General features: G+C 44.9%; 1 protein-coding gene across 1 annotated transcript in view; it reads left to right on the plus strand.

The window, feature by feature from the left end:
* The window catches only part of LOC111982435 (nucleosome-remodeling factor subunit BPTF-like), a 59,414-nt gene that overhangs the window by 17,997 nt on the left and 26,284 nt on the right, over window positions 1-15,133 (plus strand). The window contains 10 exon segments of the mRNA XM_070433777.1: window positions 1,251-1,496; window positions 2,046-2,237; window positions 3,092-3,441; window positions 3,660-3,878; window positions 4,493-4,641; window positions 6,690-6,821; window positions 13,593-13,722; window positions 14,269-14,404; window positions 14,756-14,889; window positions 14,891-15,095. Coding sequence (XP_070289878.1) covers window positions 1,251-1,496; window positions 2,046-2,237; window positions 3,092-3,441; window positions 3,660-3,878; window positions 4,493-4,641; window positions 6,690-6,821; window positions 13,593-13,722; window positions 14,269-14,404; window positions 14,756-14,889; window positions 14,891-15,095 — 1,893 coding nt within the window.

Here is a 15,133-nt window from a genome sequence, read left to right on the forward strand (position 1 = left end):
CTTGTGATGGACTCGGATACAGACTGAGATCAAGTTCTCTGCTGGTGTGCCTCCCATTGAGAATGAATGGTTTGACATCTCACCAGTGAGTCAGTCTACTTACGACCCGCTCCTGCACACACACTGTGGAAATCACATTATGTCTGAAAGAGCTTTTTACACACTTTCTCTCTCTCTCTCACACACACACACACACACACACACACACACACACACACACACACCCACCACACACACCCATAAGACACTGCATCAGGAGAGCGATGACAGACCCAGATTGAAGCCCGCCTAGGAAGACACTTGAGACTGCTGTCAAGGCTGTCCTCCACCACACACACACACCCATGCTCTCCGGCGACAAAATTGACAGAGAAGCTTAGACTATCGTTGATGCCTGTGAAACAACCCGTTTTTCTTTGTCACCATCCCCCCCCCCCTCCCCGAAATATGAAATAACTGCCTTCGTCACCCAGAGACGATCTCAATTACTCCCCATGTGTCCTGCCATAGAGTGGAAGTCACACATTAATACAGGCTCTTTTCTTTATTTTACCGCATTGAGCAGTTGTATAAGCCGTGACAAGTTCTCGCTATGCGGCTATCATTTCAGATAAGTGTCATTTTGAGGTGGTGTTCAATTCAAAGCACAGCTGGGTGCTAATGTGCTCATTCCCAGACAGACTACATGGCCATTCCTATAGTATAGCCCAGAGAGAAGTGAAGTTAGTGGCAGGCTTTCAAGCATAGGTTTGAATGTTTGATTCATCTGGCAGAATTGCGCCGTGGTCAAATCAGAAGACGTATCGATTAAGCGTGCTCTGTTAGTGTGGGATAAAGCTTTAGCGAATGCATAGGCTGACTGACTCTACACACACCATCGCTTGCTGGCAAGAATACGAAGAATGCTCTGAGTTAGAACTGTTTTATAGGCTAGTCAATAAAACCGTAGTMTATGCTCAGACCGTATGAGACAGTCAAGGTGTAGCTCAGAGGTGCATAACTCGGTGCCTTGATTTCTGCAGTCCTGCTGGTTTCAATTTCAACCTGACTAATCACCATAACTCAGATTTGATTGTGTTGTCCTTGATCGTGTTTAGTCTATATACTGCTAGTTATTTGATATTTCTGGCTGAACGTTTTTAAAGATTTTTAGTTTTCCCACAATTAAACATTCTGACATGCATAATATGTATTTTAATGATCTAATCAATTAAATGAATCAATTAATCGGTGTCCTCMCCCTTCTCCAGAGGAGATCCTGAACCGGCTGAGGGCCAAGCAGGAGCWGGAGCTGGAGGAGGTGAAGCGCCGGGCGGCAGAGGAGAGAGAGAAGGCGGAGGCGCAGGAAACTCTCCGGAAGGAGGAGGAGACGGAGGGGGGAGAGACAAAGGAGAAGACTGACGACCTAGAGAAGAAGYGAGAGGAGGAGGGAGCAGGGGAGGGTAAGGCTGAGAAGGACAAGGACAAGGCGACCAAAGAGGGGACCACCATTACAGGTAAGAGACACACACACACACACACACACACACACACACACCATCTAACTACAGCTACTGCTACATCGTGGTCCGACAGGCTCTACGGGCTGTTTGATATTACTGTGTCTTGAAATAGAGCGATGTAGGCCTAATTAATTATTGATCCGTTTCCCACTGCTCTCTTCTCTTTCTGAGCCAATTAGAAATCCCTTGTGTTGCGCTGTCAACACATCGGAGACCACTTTGTCAACTTAAAACAATGCCTTCCGCCATACTGCTGATAACCCCTCTGTAATAAGCGTCCTCACACCAAGTTTTAAAAATGCCTACTAGTGTCATTACAATACAGCATCTTCTATATACACACGCTGGAGGTGCTTGTTGTGCATATTCCACACAAAGTCTGATACATACACTTCGACCAACTCTGAAATGTGTGATTTTATTGGCCGCCATCTTGGCACCACAAGTTCCAAGATAATTACGTTCTAGCGAGAATGCAGTTAAAATGTTTTCAACATGTAGCATAGTTTGCGTAACTCTGAATATCTGCCTCTCTGATTGAAGCCGAGCTGGCTCCTTCTACTGGTGAGGGCTCCATCCCTGAGGGGAGTAAGCCTGATCTCCCGCCTCCACAACCCACTCTCCCCGCAACAGAGGCCCCCAGCCCTGCCATGGGGGGGCAAGACATCCCTCCCGGGGCCCGAGAGCCTGGGGATGAGGCCAAAACCAACATGGAGGGCGTGCAGGAGGCTGAAGGTACGAAGGGGGTGGTGTCTCTGTGAACTTTGAACCACATTCATGATCCCCCTCCATTCAATTCCTGTGCCTTGGTTGTTCCTCCCCACACATCCCGCCTCCCCCATGTKGGACCGCTCTACCATTGATCGCTGTCCCTCTTGCATCCCTCATTTCATTGGCTGTCAAGCACCTCAATAATTTATCCTGCAGCAGGATTTTTCATCCSTTGCGAACACCTGAATTTCAGCTTCGGTATTGAACGCTTGTCGCAACTCTGCTGAATACATGCTTTTATTTCATTCCAAAAGAACGCTGAAAGCGAATTGCTTTGATATGCAATCAGACTAAATAGCTTGGCGTGAATCACAATGACTTTAAGACAAAGCATTTGATTCTGAACCTTGCGTGTAAAACATGCCTTTAATGCATGGGTCCAGATCACTWTTACTATGAATCATCATACCCCTATTGGCTGTGTAAAAGGCTGTGTGTGGGCACTACAGGAATGACACGCATGCTACTTCATGACACTAGAGGGCACTATTGCATGTCATTTGAACTTTTGAAGGGACTGTCGGTTGGGTCTTCTCTTGAGAATGCCACATCCCAGGCAAACAAAAATATATAGATTTGATTACATGCCACAATCCAAAATGAGTGAAAACGATAGGCACCGTATCATTTCCGGATTCCCTGGTGCTTATCGTTCATTTGGGTCGAGGCATGTAGCTGGATCGACATACATGATTGTGTGGGATGTGGACTCATTTTGACATATGACTAACTTCGACGTCTGAAAATAACAGTCAAACTTTGATTTTGCAGTATAACATCCCTTTAAAGCATGATTTTAAATGTATTTGTGGTTTTAGAGAAGGCAGGTTCTGAGTCTAGCTCTCCCGGGGGAGAGGGGGTCCCCAGCCTGAGCCAGCCCCCTCARCCCAGTGGTGAGGAGAACAGTAACAGCAGCACCATTACCAGGGAGGCCCCCAGGGTCCCGGAGGAGCCCGACCTGGCCGACAGGTCCTCTCAGTCCTCTATCAACAGCCAGGACGACCAGGGGGTGAACGGCGAGGCCGGTGGAAAGCGGTCGGCAGTCACGCCGGGCGGCCGCATGGTGACCCGCCTGCGTAACCCGGAGAGTAAGCTGAGCCAGCTGAAGAGCAAGAAGGTGGAAGAAGCCGTTCACGAGGCCAACAAGGGCTACAAGGAGGGCAAAGAGGTGATCACTATTAATCTACAAAAAATACTGATTAGCCGTTGGATTCCTAGCTWTCCTTAGGTTGTTGCCCGGTGTACCAAACTTTTTTCGGAATCGTGGGCCAAATGTTTTGTTCTAAAAATATCATGCATTTATTTCAATTCAAGTGTCGCTRGTCTGTTATCAAAATATAATGTATTTGATTTACCTTTGATTTGACCCCCCTCTCCTCACTCCAGGTGCTGGTGGTGACCSCGGCGGGCGACGTGTCGCGTCTCAGCACCCGCAGCCTAACAAGCAAGGAAGTGGTGATGAAGGGCACACTCAGCCACTTCTTCAAGCTGGGCCAGGAGGGCAAGTACCGCGTCTACCACAACCAATACAGCGGAAATACGRTGGCCCTCAACAAGCCCCAGCACCGTGAGGACCTGGACAAGCGGCGACACCTCTCGCACAAGGTAAACTTTAAGACAAAACGTATTTTAAGATAACTTTAGCTTGCACACACCTGAAGGAGTCAACAGAAACTTGAACAGATAAACACTTGTGATAAGTTTTAAGTTCAACTGTTTAAAGGGATACTTTGAGATTTTGGCAATGAAGCCCCTTATCTACTTCCCTAGAGTCCGATTAACTTGTGGATACCTTTTATGCCTCTGCGTCCAGTATAAAGGAAGTTTGAGATAGTTTTGCGAGCCAATGCTAACTAACGTTAGCGCAATGACTGGAAGTCTACAGGATAGCAATTGCGCTAGCGCTAGTTAGCAACTTTCTTCAAACCGCAAGCAGAGACATAAGAATGGTATTCATGAGTTTGTCTGACTGTGAGGGAAGTAGATAACGTGCTTCATTGCCCAAAACTCGGAAGTATCCCTTTAAGCCTTTGATGCCACCTTTCAGTCTTCTTTGTATCTTGTACAGTACTGTTCTTTTCTGATTTTAMCTGTTTTCTTCTATCTTTCTAATTGTTGATCCTTAAAGCATTTTTAAGTTTGTTTTAGATGTACAGTGCTTTGTGATTTCCCCATGTAATGAAAAGCTCTCTACATATAAAACTTATTTTATTGTCCAGTTTTGCATGACGCCGGCAGGCGACTTCAAGTGGAACGGCTCCATCCACGGCTCCAAAGTGRTGACCATCTCCACGCTGCGCCTCACCATCATCCAGCTGGAGACCAARGTGCCCGCACCCTTCATGCACCCCAACTGGGCCTCACACAGGTACGGATGGAATGTGAGCTCTGMGTGTTTTTGAGATCCTAGTTGGTTGATTTTTTTTATGTTATGAAAGAATACGATCAAAATGTTTTTAACCCATAAGAGTCTAAGCCAGGGGTGGGGGGGTTCTACTAAGCTATTTGGTTTAGAATTTRAAGACTAGAGGTCGACCGATTAATCGGAATGGCCGATTAATTTGGACCGATTTCAAGTTTTCATATCAATCGGTAATCYGCATTTTTGGAGACCGATCGTGGCCGATTACATMGCACTCCACGAGGAGACTGCYTGGCAGGCTGACTACCTGTTATACGAGTGCAGCAAGGGAGCCAWGGTAAAGTGCTAGCTAGCATTAAACGTATCTTATAAAAAACAATCAATCTTAACATAATCACTAGTTAACTACACCTGGTTGATGATATTACTAGTTTATCTAGCTTGTCCTGCGTTGCATATAATCGATGCGGTGCCTGTTAATMTATCATTGAATCATAGCCTACTTCGCCAAACGGGTCATTTAACAAGCGTATTTGCGAAAAAGCACTGTCGTTGCACCAGTGTGTACCTAACCATAAACATCAACACCTTTCTTAAAATCAATACACAAGTATATATTTTTAAACCTGCATATTTAGTTAATATTGCCTGCTAACATGAATTTCTTTTAACTAGGGAAATTGTGTCACTTCTCTTGCGTTCTGTGCAACAGAGTCAGGGTATATGCAGCAGTTTGGGCCGCCTGGCTCGTTGCAAACTGTGAAGACTATTTCTTCCTAACAAAGACAGCCAACTTCGCCAAACGGGGGATGATTTAACAAAAGCGCATTTGCGAAAAAAGCACAATGGTTGCACAAATGTACCTAACCATAAACATCAACGCCTTTCTTAAAATCAATACACAGAAGTATATATTTTTGTAACCGATATGAAATGGCTAGCTAGTTAGTGGGGTGTGCGCTAATAGCGTTTCAATCGGTGACATCACTCGCTCTGCGACCTTGAAGTAGTTGTTGCTCTGCAAGGGCRGCAGCTTTTGTGGAGCGATGGGTAACGATGCTTCGAGGGTGGAAGTGGAATGATTATATATTTTTTCCTTACTGCTATTAGCCCATACAAACGCGTTGAATAGCAGATTCACTACATTGAACGWCAGTCCCCCKKAAAAATCAAATGGAAGTTTGTTTTCAAGTGTCTGTCCTATATCTGAGAGATAGAAGATCAGGAAACATACATTTTTTGGGACATGTATTTATCCCCTTTTTTTTGGCATTAAACAATCTCCATTTAAACTTCCATAAATGTTTTCAACTMGTACCGGGGGACCTTCAGACGAATCTTGTGAGGCCTGTGGGTGTCCTAGAACAAAACAACCAAGATGTATATGTTCGTGAGAGTCTCACCTTTCCACAGAGGACTCATATTAGTGTTGTTGCACAAACTGTTCGGACAGTTGGTAGATCGGCTGTACCGACTTCAGACGGGTCCAAAGATGCTTGTGGGGGTCGTAGAGCAAAATGGAATCATCTTTCTATAGTTTTGTAGGTCAAACCGTTTGGATGCTACAGACGATTTTGTGAGAAGACCGATTTCCGGGAAGTCTCGTGGTCTGACAAACACCGCTCTAGCTCTTTCACCGCAGATGCGGAAGTGCGACATAGGCGGATTAGGTGAATTGAGACTGATCCAATGCAAAAAAAACAATCTCTACCTTAAACTGAGTTTTTCATTTTTTCTGTTGTTGTATTATGCTAATTGGATTTATGCAGGGTGCGTGGACATCAACCTTACAGGGTTAAGTGTTCGTTTAACCATTGTGTGCTCMTCCTCATTGGGGGAGGGGGCACAGGCTATTATTTGTGACATGATTTGGTGATAACGTGTATGTTTTTACATGTTCATTGAAGTTGGCGTGCTCTGCTCTTGTTCAGTTCTGACCCCAGCAGTCCCAGGTGACAGAAYGTCACACTGTCATGATTTGATGTCACCYTGCTCCCATATGATGGATAACACCATTGTCTGACTCCCTTTGGCTTTGTTTTGGTTTTCGTCAGGAACAACTGGATTAAGGCGGTGCAGATGTGCAGTAAGGCCAGGGAGTTTGCCCTGGCCATGGCCATCTTGGAGTGTGCCATCAAACCTGTGGCCCTGCTCCCTGTCTGGAAGGACTCTCTGGGACACACCAGGCGAGTAGACTCAGAGCACACACACACAGTCACGTCTTTCACTTTAAACTGGCATCAAGTCATCAAGGGAACCTCATTTACCGTGTTATGCCATCCTTACATTACCACTTCAAATAATTCCTTAATACCATTCAATCATACAAGTCTGCAGCCACTTCAAAGTCGGACTTCTTAGAACAAGTGCAAACCCTAGACCAGTGGCAGGTGCTGAATACCAGTGGCAGCTGCTGAATACCCAGGGCGGGGTGGTTGGAGATGTGAACAAAGTAGCCTGACATAAATATAATGCCAAGTTCTCTAACTATCTGTAGTTTCTTTGAATAGATACTGTATATAAAGCGATCTGTGCAACAGCATAAATACACCTATTTCACTTTTGCATGTAAAAAAAAAAAAAAGGGGGGAGAAAAAAAAGACCACCTAAGTTAATGTTTTAAGTATCCCTGTATTTCTGTTATTACGGTGCTATCACTCTGTTATTTGTGAGCCTGCGCAGGAGTCTTGTTGATGAACCTGGCCTGAGTGCAATGGCAGCCATGTATTGTGCTAAAACGGTTGAGTAAACGTTGTTAAACAGGAACCTTGTCGTTGTCATTTTGATTTAACATTGGCAGCAGAGGATGGTTAATAACTACAACGTGCCACCTTGCTTCGACGATAACAGGTCGTATGAAAGTTGGAAAATGAACTTTGAATCTGGACACGGGTTACTAATCTGGACAAGACAAAGCAAGCACTTGAGGTGGTATTATCGCTTGGGGGATGAGCGAGAGATACAGCACTGGAAYTATCTGTTGAGGATTTGAATAAGGATGATGGTATGGGAACTTTGATTAGAGCACTGGATTCTGTGTTTCTTAAAGAAGAYAAAGACCGTGCCTACGAGGCATATTCAAACGTTGACAGTGTTACTAGAGACATTTCGGTTGCAATGACGGACTACATCATTGACTTCGAACAGAGGTACGAGATGGTTCTCCCGGATGCAGTGTTAGCTTTCAAGTTGGTAGATACTGCCTGTCTGGACAGWTGGCTTTGACTGCTTGTACAGTGCTGACTTTTGTGTCAATGAAGTCGGCATTAAAAAGAAATTGGGGTGAAAAGATGTCTGCCGTGCCAATAACAGATGGAATGCAAGTGAGTGACGCAGCATATTATACTGAGCAGCAGAGAAAAGGCTCCAAAAAGTCACGTTCTCAAGACAACCAGACGAGGGCGCCATTGCCCGGCACAAATCCACTGGACAGATATGGAAAGAGATCTAAAAGGTGCTATTTGTCAAAGCACTTACCGTTTGGTTAAAGACTGTCCTCATAAAAATGAACAAGTTAAACTAACAGAGGAAAATGTAAACACAGAGATAGAGCAGTGTAACATTACGCTGTTTTCAAACCAATCTTCTTCATAGTTGAATCTCATAGTTGAATCTGCTTTGATTGATACTTGTGTGTACACGAACAGTGTGTGGTGCAAAATGGCTTGATAGCTATGTCAGTGAACTAAATATGAACTAAATATGAAATAAGTACAAACTATGATTGACACACTAAGCAACCGATCTGTCAAATTTGGAGATGGGAGAATCGTCCATTCTACCAAGAGAGTTAAGATACTGGCAAAAATTGGTCAGACTAAGTCACATTGAAACAGAGGTGGTCCCTACTATTAAAAACTCTATGCACAATGTTCATGGTTACAGCCCATACCAACTAGTGTTGGGGCAGAACCCTGATCTTCCCTCTGTATTGGTTGACAAGCCACCAGCACTAGAAGGGACCYGTGTGAGTGCATGGGTGGGAAGGCACCTTTCAGCACGACATACAGCAAGAAAAGCTTTCACTGAAGCAGAGTGTTCAGAGAGAATTCACAGGGCTCTGCGTAAACCGCTTCGACCCACGAATGAGACGTACGAGACTGGAAACAAAGTGTATGACAAAACGAGTTCACTGTCAAGAGTGGGAAGGACCGGGAGTAGTCATTGGCTAAGATGGTGTGGTGATATTTGTGAGACACCATTGTCAGGGTGKATCACTCAAGATTGCGGAAAGTAAATGATCAACAAGATGGAGGGGCTGTTGCTGTGAATCAGCATCCTACTGAAAATGACCAAAAGGACACATTAACAGACACAAACCTACCAGATGTTGCATCCAAGGATATGGACTCTAGTGATGCACTGATATGACATTTTTGGCCAATACCGATATCCAATATTTTCCTTGACAAAAAACCCGATACCGATAATCGATATTTAACATTTTAGCGGCCTTTTAAGCATTCTAGTATAGTAAAAAGTTAACACACACATGGATGCAGTGGTCTAAGGCATGGCATCTCAGTGCAAGAGGCGTCACTACAGTCCCTGGTTGGAGTCCAGGCTGTATCACATCCGGCCGTGATTGGGAGTCCCATAGGGCGGTGCACAGTTGGCCCAGCGTTGTCCGGGTTTGGCCGGGGTAGGCTGTCATTGTAAATAAGAATTTGTTCTTAACTGACTTGCCTAGTTAAATAAAGATTACACACACACTGCCCAAAAAGTTATTTTGTTGACATTTACGTATGTCCCCATTACCAGTATAACATAATCAAAACCTATTTCTTTCACTTACTTGCTGTGCTGTTTCATTGTTAATTTGTTTCATTCTCAACCAGGATTTCTATGGAACGCAGTTTGGGTCTTTGCGTGTCAAAAAAGAAAACATTGACCAGTAGATAACACTATTTTACGTGTCAAATAAGCTTGTTGACCAATCAGGACCTGAATATGACTGCACGTCATATAATAATTTAACGTGTCCATAATTTTTTTCCATAGTTATTACACATTGATAACACTTTCATTTGTATTTCATGTCACAACGATTCATGGATACATATGATGCTGGTGAAGTTGTCTCACGCACCTACAGTGCTGGTCATTTAAAAAAAAAAGCTTGATTAATGGTGGTCGGACCCATCTATGTGAAGCTAGCCACAATAATAGACTGCGGTTAGCCTTCAAAATAAAAGTATGGCATAATTCTACTATTAGTATTAATTTGCATCACTGACAATAACCTACTTTTATTTTGAGGGCAAACCGCAAATTCCACTATTGTGCCTAATCCTTATCCTTCACAACACATAACCCTGTCCGGTCGAGCCTCACTAGCCAGATGAAGCCACCTGGCTGCTTATAACGTTGGCTTTGGGCAACAGGGTTAAGTAGCTGGCTAGCTATTTATTTTCATTAACTGAAGTTCATTTTCAATAGGCGAACAACAAGTGGCAACCTAGCTAATACTTACAAGGATTCCTAAATCATTGCTAATAATGAAAATGACTGCAGTTTCCACTGGTCATTTTTTTTCAGGCTGGTTGTATTGGTGCTAGTTAGGTACCAAGCTAAAGCTAGCTACCCCAAAAGTTGTGGTTGTACAAATGATGCTTTATTACCAACGTGATATTGTAAACACATTGTTCGTGGCCAGTGTTTGCTTGTTTGCAGACATTTTTGTACAGCTTTGACAGTGCTACTGTATCTTTTTTGACACGCAATGACCCAAACGGCGTTCCATAGTATGTATGTCTTGAAGCTAATTACTGTGTAACTCCGGTCGGGTCGCACTTGGTCGACTTGTTGACTGCTCGATTCACACAGCAGACATTGTGGGCTAGGTTATGAATGCTGTGTTGCACGTGTAGCGCAAAATTGTACGTGGCGTGATTACATCATGTACCTACGTTATATAGGTATGCACGTCAGCTTTGACATCGGTTTTGTACATCGGCGTTAAACTAGACATCAGCTGATACCGATGTTGGCATTTTTAGCTAATATCGTCCGATTACGATATGTTCACCGATATATCGTGCATCCCTAATGGTCACTGAAACCGATACAGGAAATGGAGCAGAGACCTTCAACCATGACACAGGTAATACTATTGAGAGTTCAAATGAGGAAAACATCCAACAACAGCCACATGTGTAAAGACAGCATGGTTGTTCCAATCTGAAAACTGGACAAACTGTTAAATACATGGACAGAGAAAGTGGTATTCCACATACAGCAACCGTCATTGGACGAGCAGGAAAACACCAGAACTGGTACAACTTTCAATACTCTGAACCAGCTACACTTTCTGGTACAACAGGGTCAGCTGACCTGTCACTTGGAGATAAGCTCAGAATTGAACAAATGGAAAATCGAGAAGACAGAATGACATTCAAAATGTTGATGTACTTGAAAAAAAGGATGTGTCTTTTGACTCAGCTAAGCTAGATGAGCCCTGTAATTGGAGGAAAAATTGAGTGTTTGTGGAAGTCAAAGACATTGGCCAAAAATTTGTCTCAACAAGGTGGGTGTGTACCCTTAAATAATCCTTAACTGGAATAGTGCCAAAAGCACATCTAGAGGTTTTGAGGAGCTGGGTGCTAAAGAACTCCCAAAAGATTCACTGACATGCGCCTCAGAGTCACTCAGATTGCCGATGACAGTGATCTGACAGAAAAAATGGAAACTTCATTCCATAGACATCAAATCTGCATTTTTGCAGGGAACAGAGCTGTCAAGGGACATTCACATCCGACCTCTGCCTGAAGCTAAGAGCGAAGGAACACTGGAAACTACGCCAAAGGCGGCAGGTAGCCTGTGCTCCTGAAGGCAGTCAGTAATGAAAAGTGGCAGCTTGACTTATACAAATAACTTTGTCACACAACCCATCTGTAATGGGTAACTTAAATAATAGTTGTGACATTTAATTATGTTTTTGATGTTTTATTCTTTAAAGAAAAGTGGGGGATTGTTAAGTTCATGTTTTAAGTATCCCTATATTTCTGTTATTGCGGCTCTATCACTCTGTTATTAGTGCGCCTGCGCAGGAGTCTTGTTGATGCACCTGGCTTGAGTGAAATGGCAACCATGTATTGTGCTAAAACGGTTGAGTAAACGTTGTTAAACTGGCACCTTGTCGTTGTGTCATTCTGCGTTAACGCCACTGCTGAACATGCTGCTTTGAACAGATTCAATTATACTGTTTAGAACGAGCAGCTAGCTCACAAAGTCACCAGGAAGAACGCAACAAGCATGCAGATGCAATAAATGAAAACACTATGTTACTGGGGATAAGTAGCTACCATAATGTCTCAAAGCATAGTGCGCTAGGCAGTTAACTATCATTCTGAAATAACTTCATATTTTCAGTTAGTCCGATATTTGTTTTGACAGACTTGACATTGGCATGGGAGCTAGCAAGCTGCTAGGTAGCTGCTTATCAAACGGATTAATTTTACCCAAAAATCAACCAAACTGTTTATCAATGTTTCTCAAAATTACTGTAGCTGTCTAATTAATTTGCTCATGCTTTGTGATACACACGGTTTTATGCTCTTTTTGTACACACATGTTGCCCTGTCACCTACAGGACAACCTGATGATCACCGTGGGGGGAAACAATGCAATTGGCCAGCCACTGTCATGCTTTTTTGTCCGACCAGATCCACGATGAGAAGGTTCTAGCTAGTGTATCCCTCTGTCCTTGGACTCTTGTTGGACTGTCTCTTATACACATCTAGATGTGTATAAGAGACAGCACACACATGGACGCAGCGGTCTAAGGCACTGCATCTCAGTTCAAGAGGTGTCACTACAGTCCCTGGTTGGAGTCCAGGCTGTATCACATCCGGCCGTGATTGGGAGTCCCATAGGGCGGTGCACAGTTGGCCCAGCGTCGTCCTACAGTACAACCTGATGATCACCGTGGGGGGAAACAATGTAATTGGCCAGCCACTGTCATGCTTTTTTGTCCGACCAGATCCACGATGAGAAGGTTCTAGCTAGTGTATCCCTCTGTCCTTGGACTCTTGTTGGATGTACTTGTCTGGTTTATCAAGCTCCCATGACTGTTAGGAATTACAATTAGCTTTTTGCTTTAGCGCAATCTGTACCTGATTTTAGTGCAGATCTAGCCTCGAGTGGGGAAGTAAGCCGTCTGGCGCCAGACATTTCAACCGTGTATCGGTGATTCGTTACATCCCGAGTGTTGCACCGGTCTGAGGCACTGCAGTGCTAGAGGCGTCACTACAGACCCAGGTTCGATCCCTGGCTGTATCACAACAGTCCGTGATCAGGAGTCCCATAGGGCGGCGGACAATTGGCCCAGCGTCGCTGGGTTGGGGGGGTCTTTACAAGTAGGCCGTCATTGTAAATAAGAATGTGTTCGTAACTGACTTGCCTCCTTAAATAAAAAGTAAAAAATAGTATGAAGCAATACATTCAGTTTGCATTCAAAGTGATATGCTTGTATAAACATTGGCACASGGTGCCTTCCAAATGGAATCCTATTCAAAAGTAGTGTGCCATTTGGAATAGTGTCGCCCTACTCTAGCAGCTCCTCTGTCCCCTCCGGTCCCTCACACTAAGACCAGTTTACCCAGAGGTGATCAGCAGCAGATAAAATGTCCCACCCCCGGCGTGTAGCACAATATTTATACACTAGGGGAACACTGCTACCTGTTCTACTGATGGGTAAAGACCCCAACCCTCCTCCTCTTAAGACTTGATTATGTTATAGTAAGGGTGGGTGTGCAGAGTCAGTCAAGGGGCTCGCATCATTTGTGTGTGTGTTGCATGGGGCCTTGCCAAGAGCAACGAGGGAGTTACCCTCCTCTACTTTTTGATCCGGGCTGGCCCAGACCTTTCKCTCACARCAGAGTGCATTGAAGGAAGCCGCTTTTGAACTGACTGTGTTTGKCTTTCTCTCTCGTCCCCCTTTCTGTGCCACCATGCAGGCTACACCGTATGACGTCCATGGAGCGGGAGGAGAAGGAGAAGGTGAAGAAGAGGGAGAAGAAGCTGGAGGACGAGGAGACCATGCAGCAGGCCACCTGGGTCAAGTACACCTTCCCCATCAAGCACCAGGTATTACACAATCACAATCACAAACACCCGCACACAGACACACTCACTCAGACACCCACACACACACAGTTAAGGGCTGCTACACATGCACAGACACATACACCCTTTTCATTTGGCCCTTGTTTACCGACCGAGCCCGGGTCCTTTTAAGTCGAAGCGCTACCACTCTATTTATGACCGGGCCGTTCACCATCACCCCTAATTGCCAGGACGTGTTTAATTGCAACTTCCTGCCTCCCCAGAATGGCGAACGGTGCTAAAAAGCCCTTTGATGAGGTGTGAGTGTCCAAGCTCCGGGGGGGGGGGGTCAACTTTCACATAGTGGCCCTACTAGATGTGTTTACTTAATGGTGGGTGTGAATACCCTCTGGCCCTCTCATTTCTCTCTCTCTTACCTTCCTCCTCTCACTCCTGTCCGCTTCTTTTATCGCTCGCTCCCCCCTTCTCTCTCCGCTGCCCGCTTTCTTCTTCCCTTTGTACCCTCCCCCCTCTCTCTCCTTTCCGCTTCCGTCTTTCCATCTCTCTCTCTCTCTCTCCCGTGTGAAGGTGTGGAAGCAGAAGGGAGAGGAGTATCGTGTGACGGGCTGGGGCGGCTGGAGCTGGATCAGCAAGACGCACGTGCACCGCTTCCTAACCAAGCTGCCTGGCAACACCAACGCCAACTACCGCGCCGAGCTGGAAGGTCAGCAGGAGCGTTCTAGTTTGTGTCCTCTTCATAGAGGATAGATAGAGCTCTCCTCTTTGTTATCTGTGGCTTTATGGCATCTGTGACAGCACTGCAATGTCAATTCAAAAACAAAATATATCCAATAGAGATCTTTATCCATCTCTATGATTTGTTTTGAAAGAAATCAAGGAATTCAGTGGACAAATGTACCCTTAGCTGTCATAACACTCCTCTTATTTCTTAATTGCAAAAGTTGTGAAATGTGCAATTCAATTGTTAAGTCACATGGATAACGTCCCTGTGAAATTGACTACTAATATAAATGTGGCTATGATAACTAAAACATGTATGTTTCTCCTTTTGCAGCTGCCAGACGTGGCGAAGAAATGCAACTTGCTGGATTGGGTCCAAGGCCAAGGTTGTTCAAAACAACTGTAGTTTCAGAAACCCCAGGGAAGCAGAAGACCCGTAGAGAAAGATGGGGGTGCTACCACCACCACCACCACCACCACCACCAGTACCACCCCAGAGCCCTCAGCAGACCGCCTGTCGGGAGAGAAGACGAAGGAAAAGTCAGAGGAGGGAAAGAAAGAAGAGAGTGACGGGCCAGCGAAGGTGAAGATGCAAGACTCCGCTGCAGAGGAGGCTGCTGACAAGATGGAGGTGGACCCTAGCCTCTCAGACTCAGGACAAAATGATGAAAAAGGTTAGCGCTTTTATAGACTGGCATTGACTCCCTTGTTG

Source organism: Salvelinus sp. IW2-2015, linkage group LG21, assembly GCF_002910315.2.
Source record: "Salvelinus sp. IW2-2015 linkage group LG21, ASM291031v2, whole genome shotgun sequence".
NCBI classification, from domain to species: Eukaryota; Metazoa; Chordata; class Actinopteri; order Salmoniformes; family Salmonidae; genus Salvelinus; species Salvelinus sp. IW2-2015.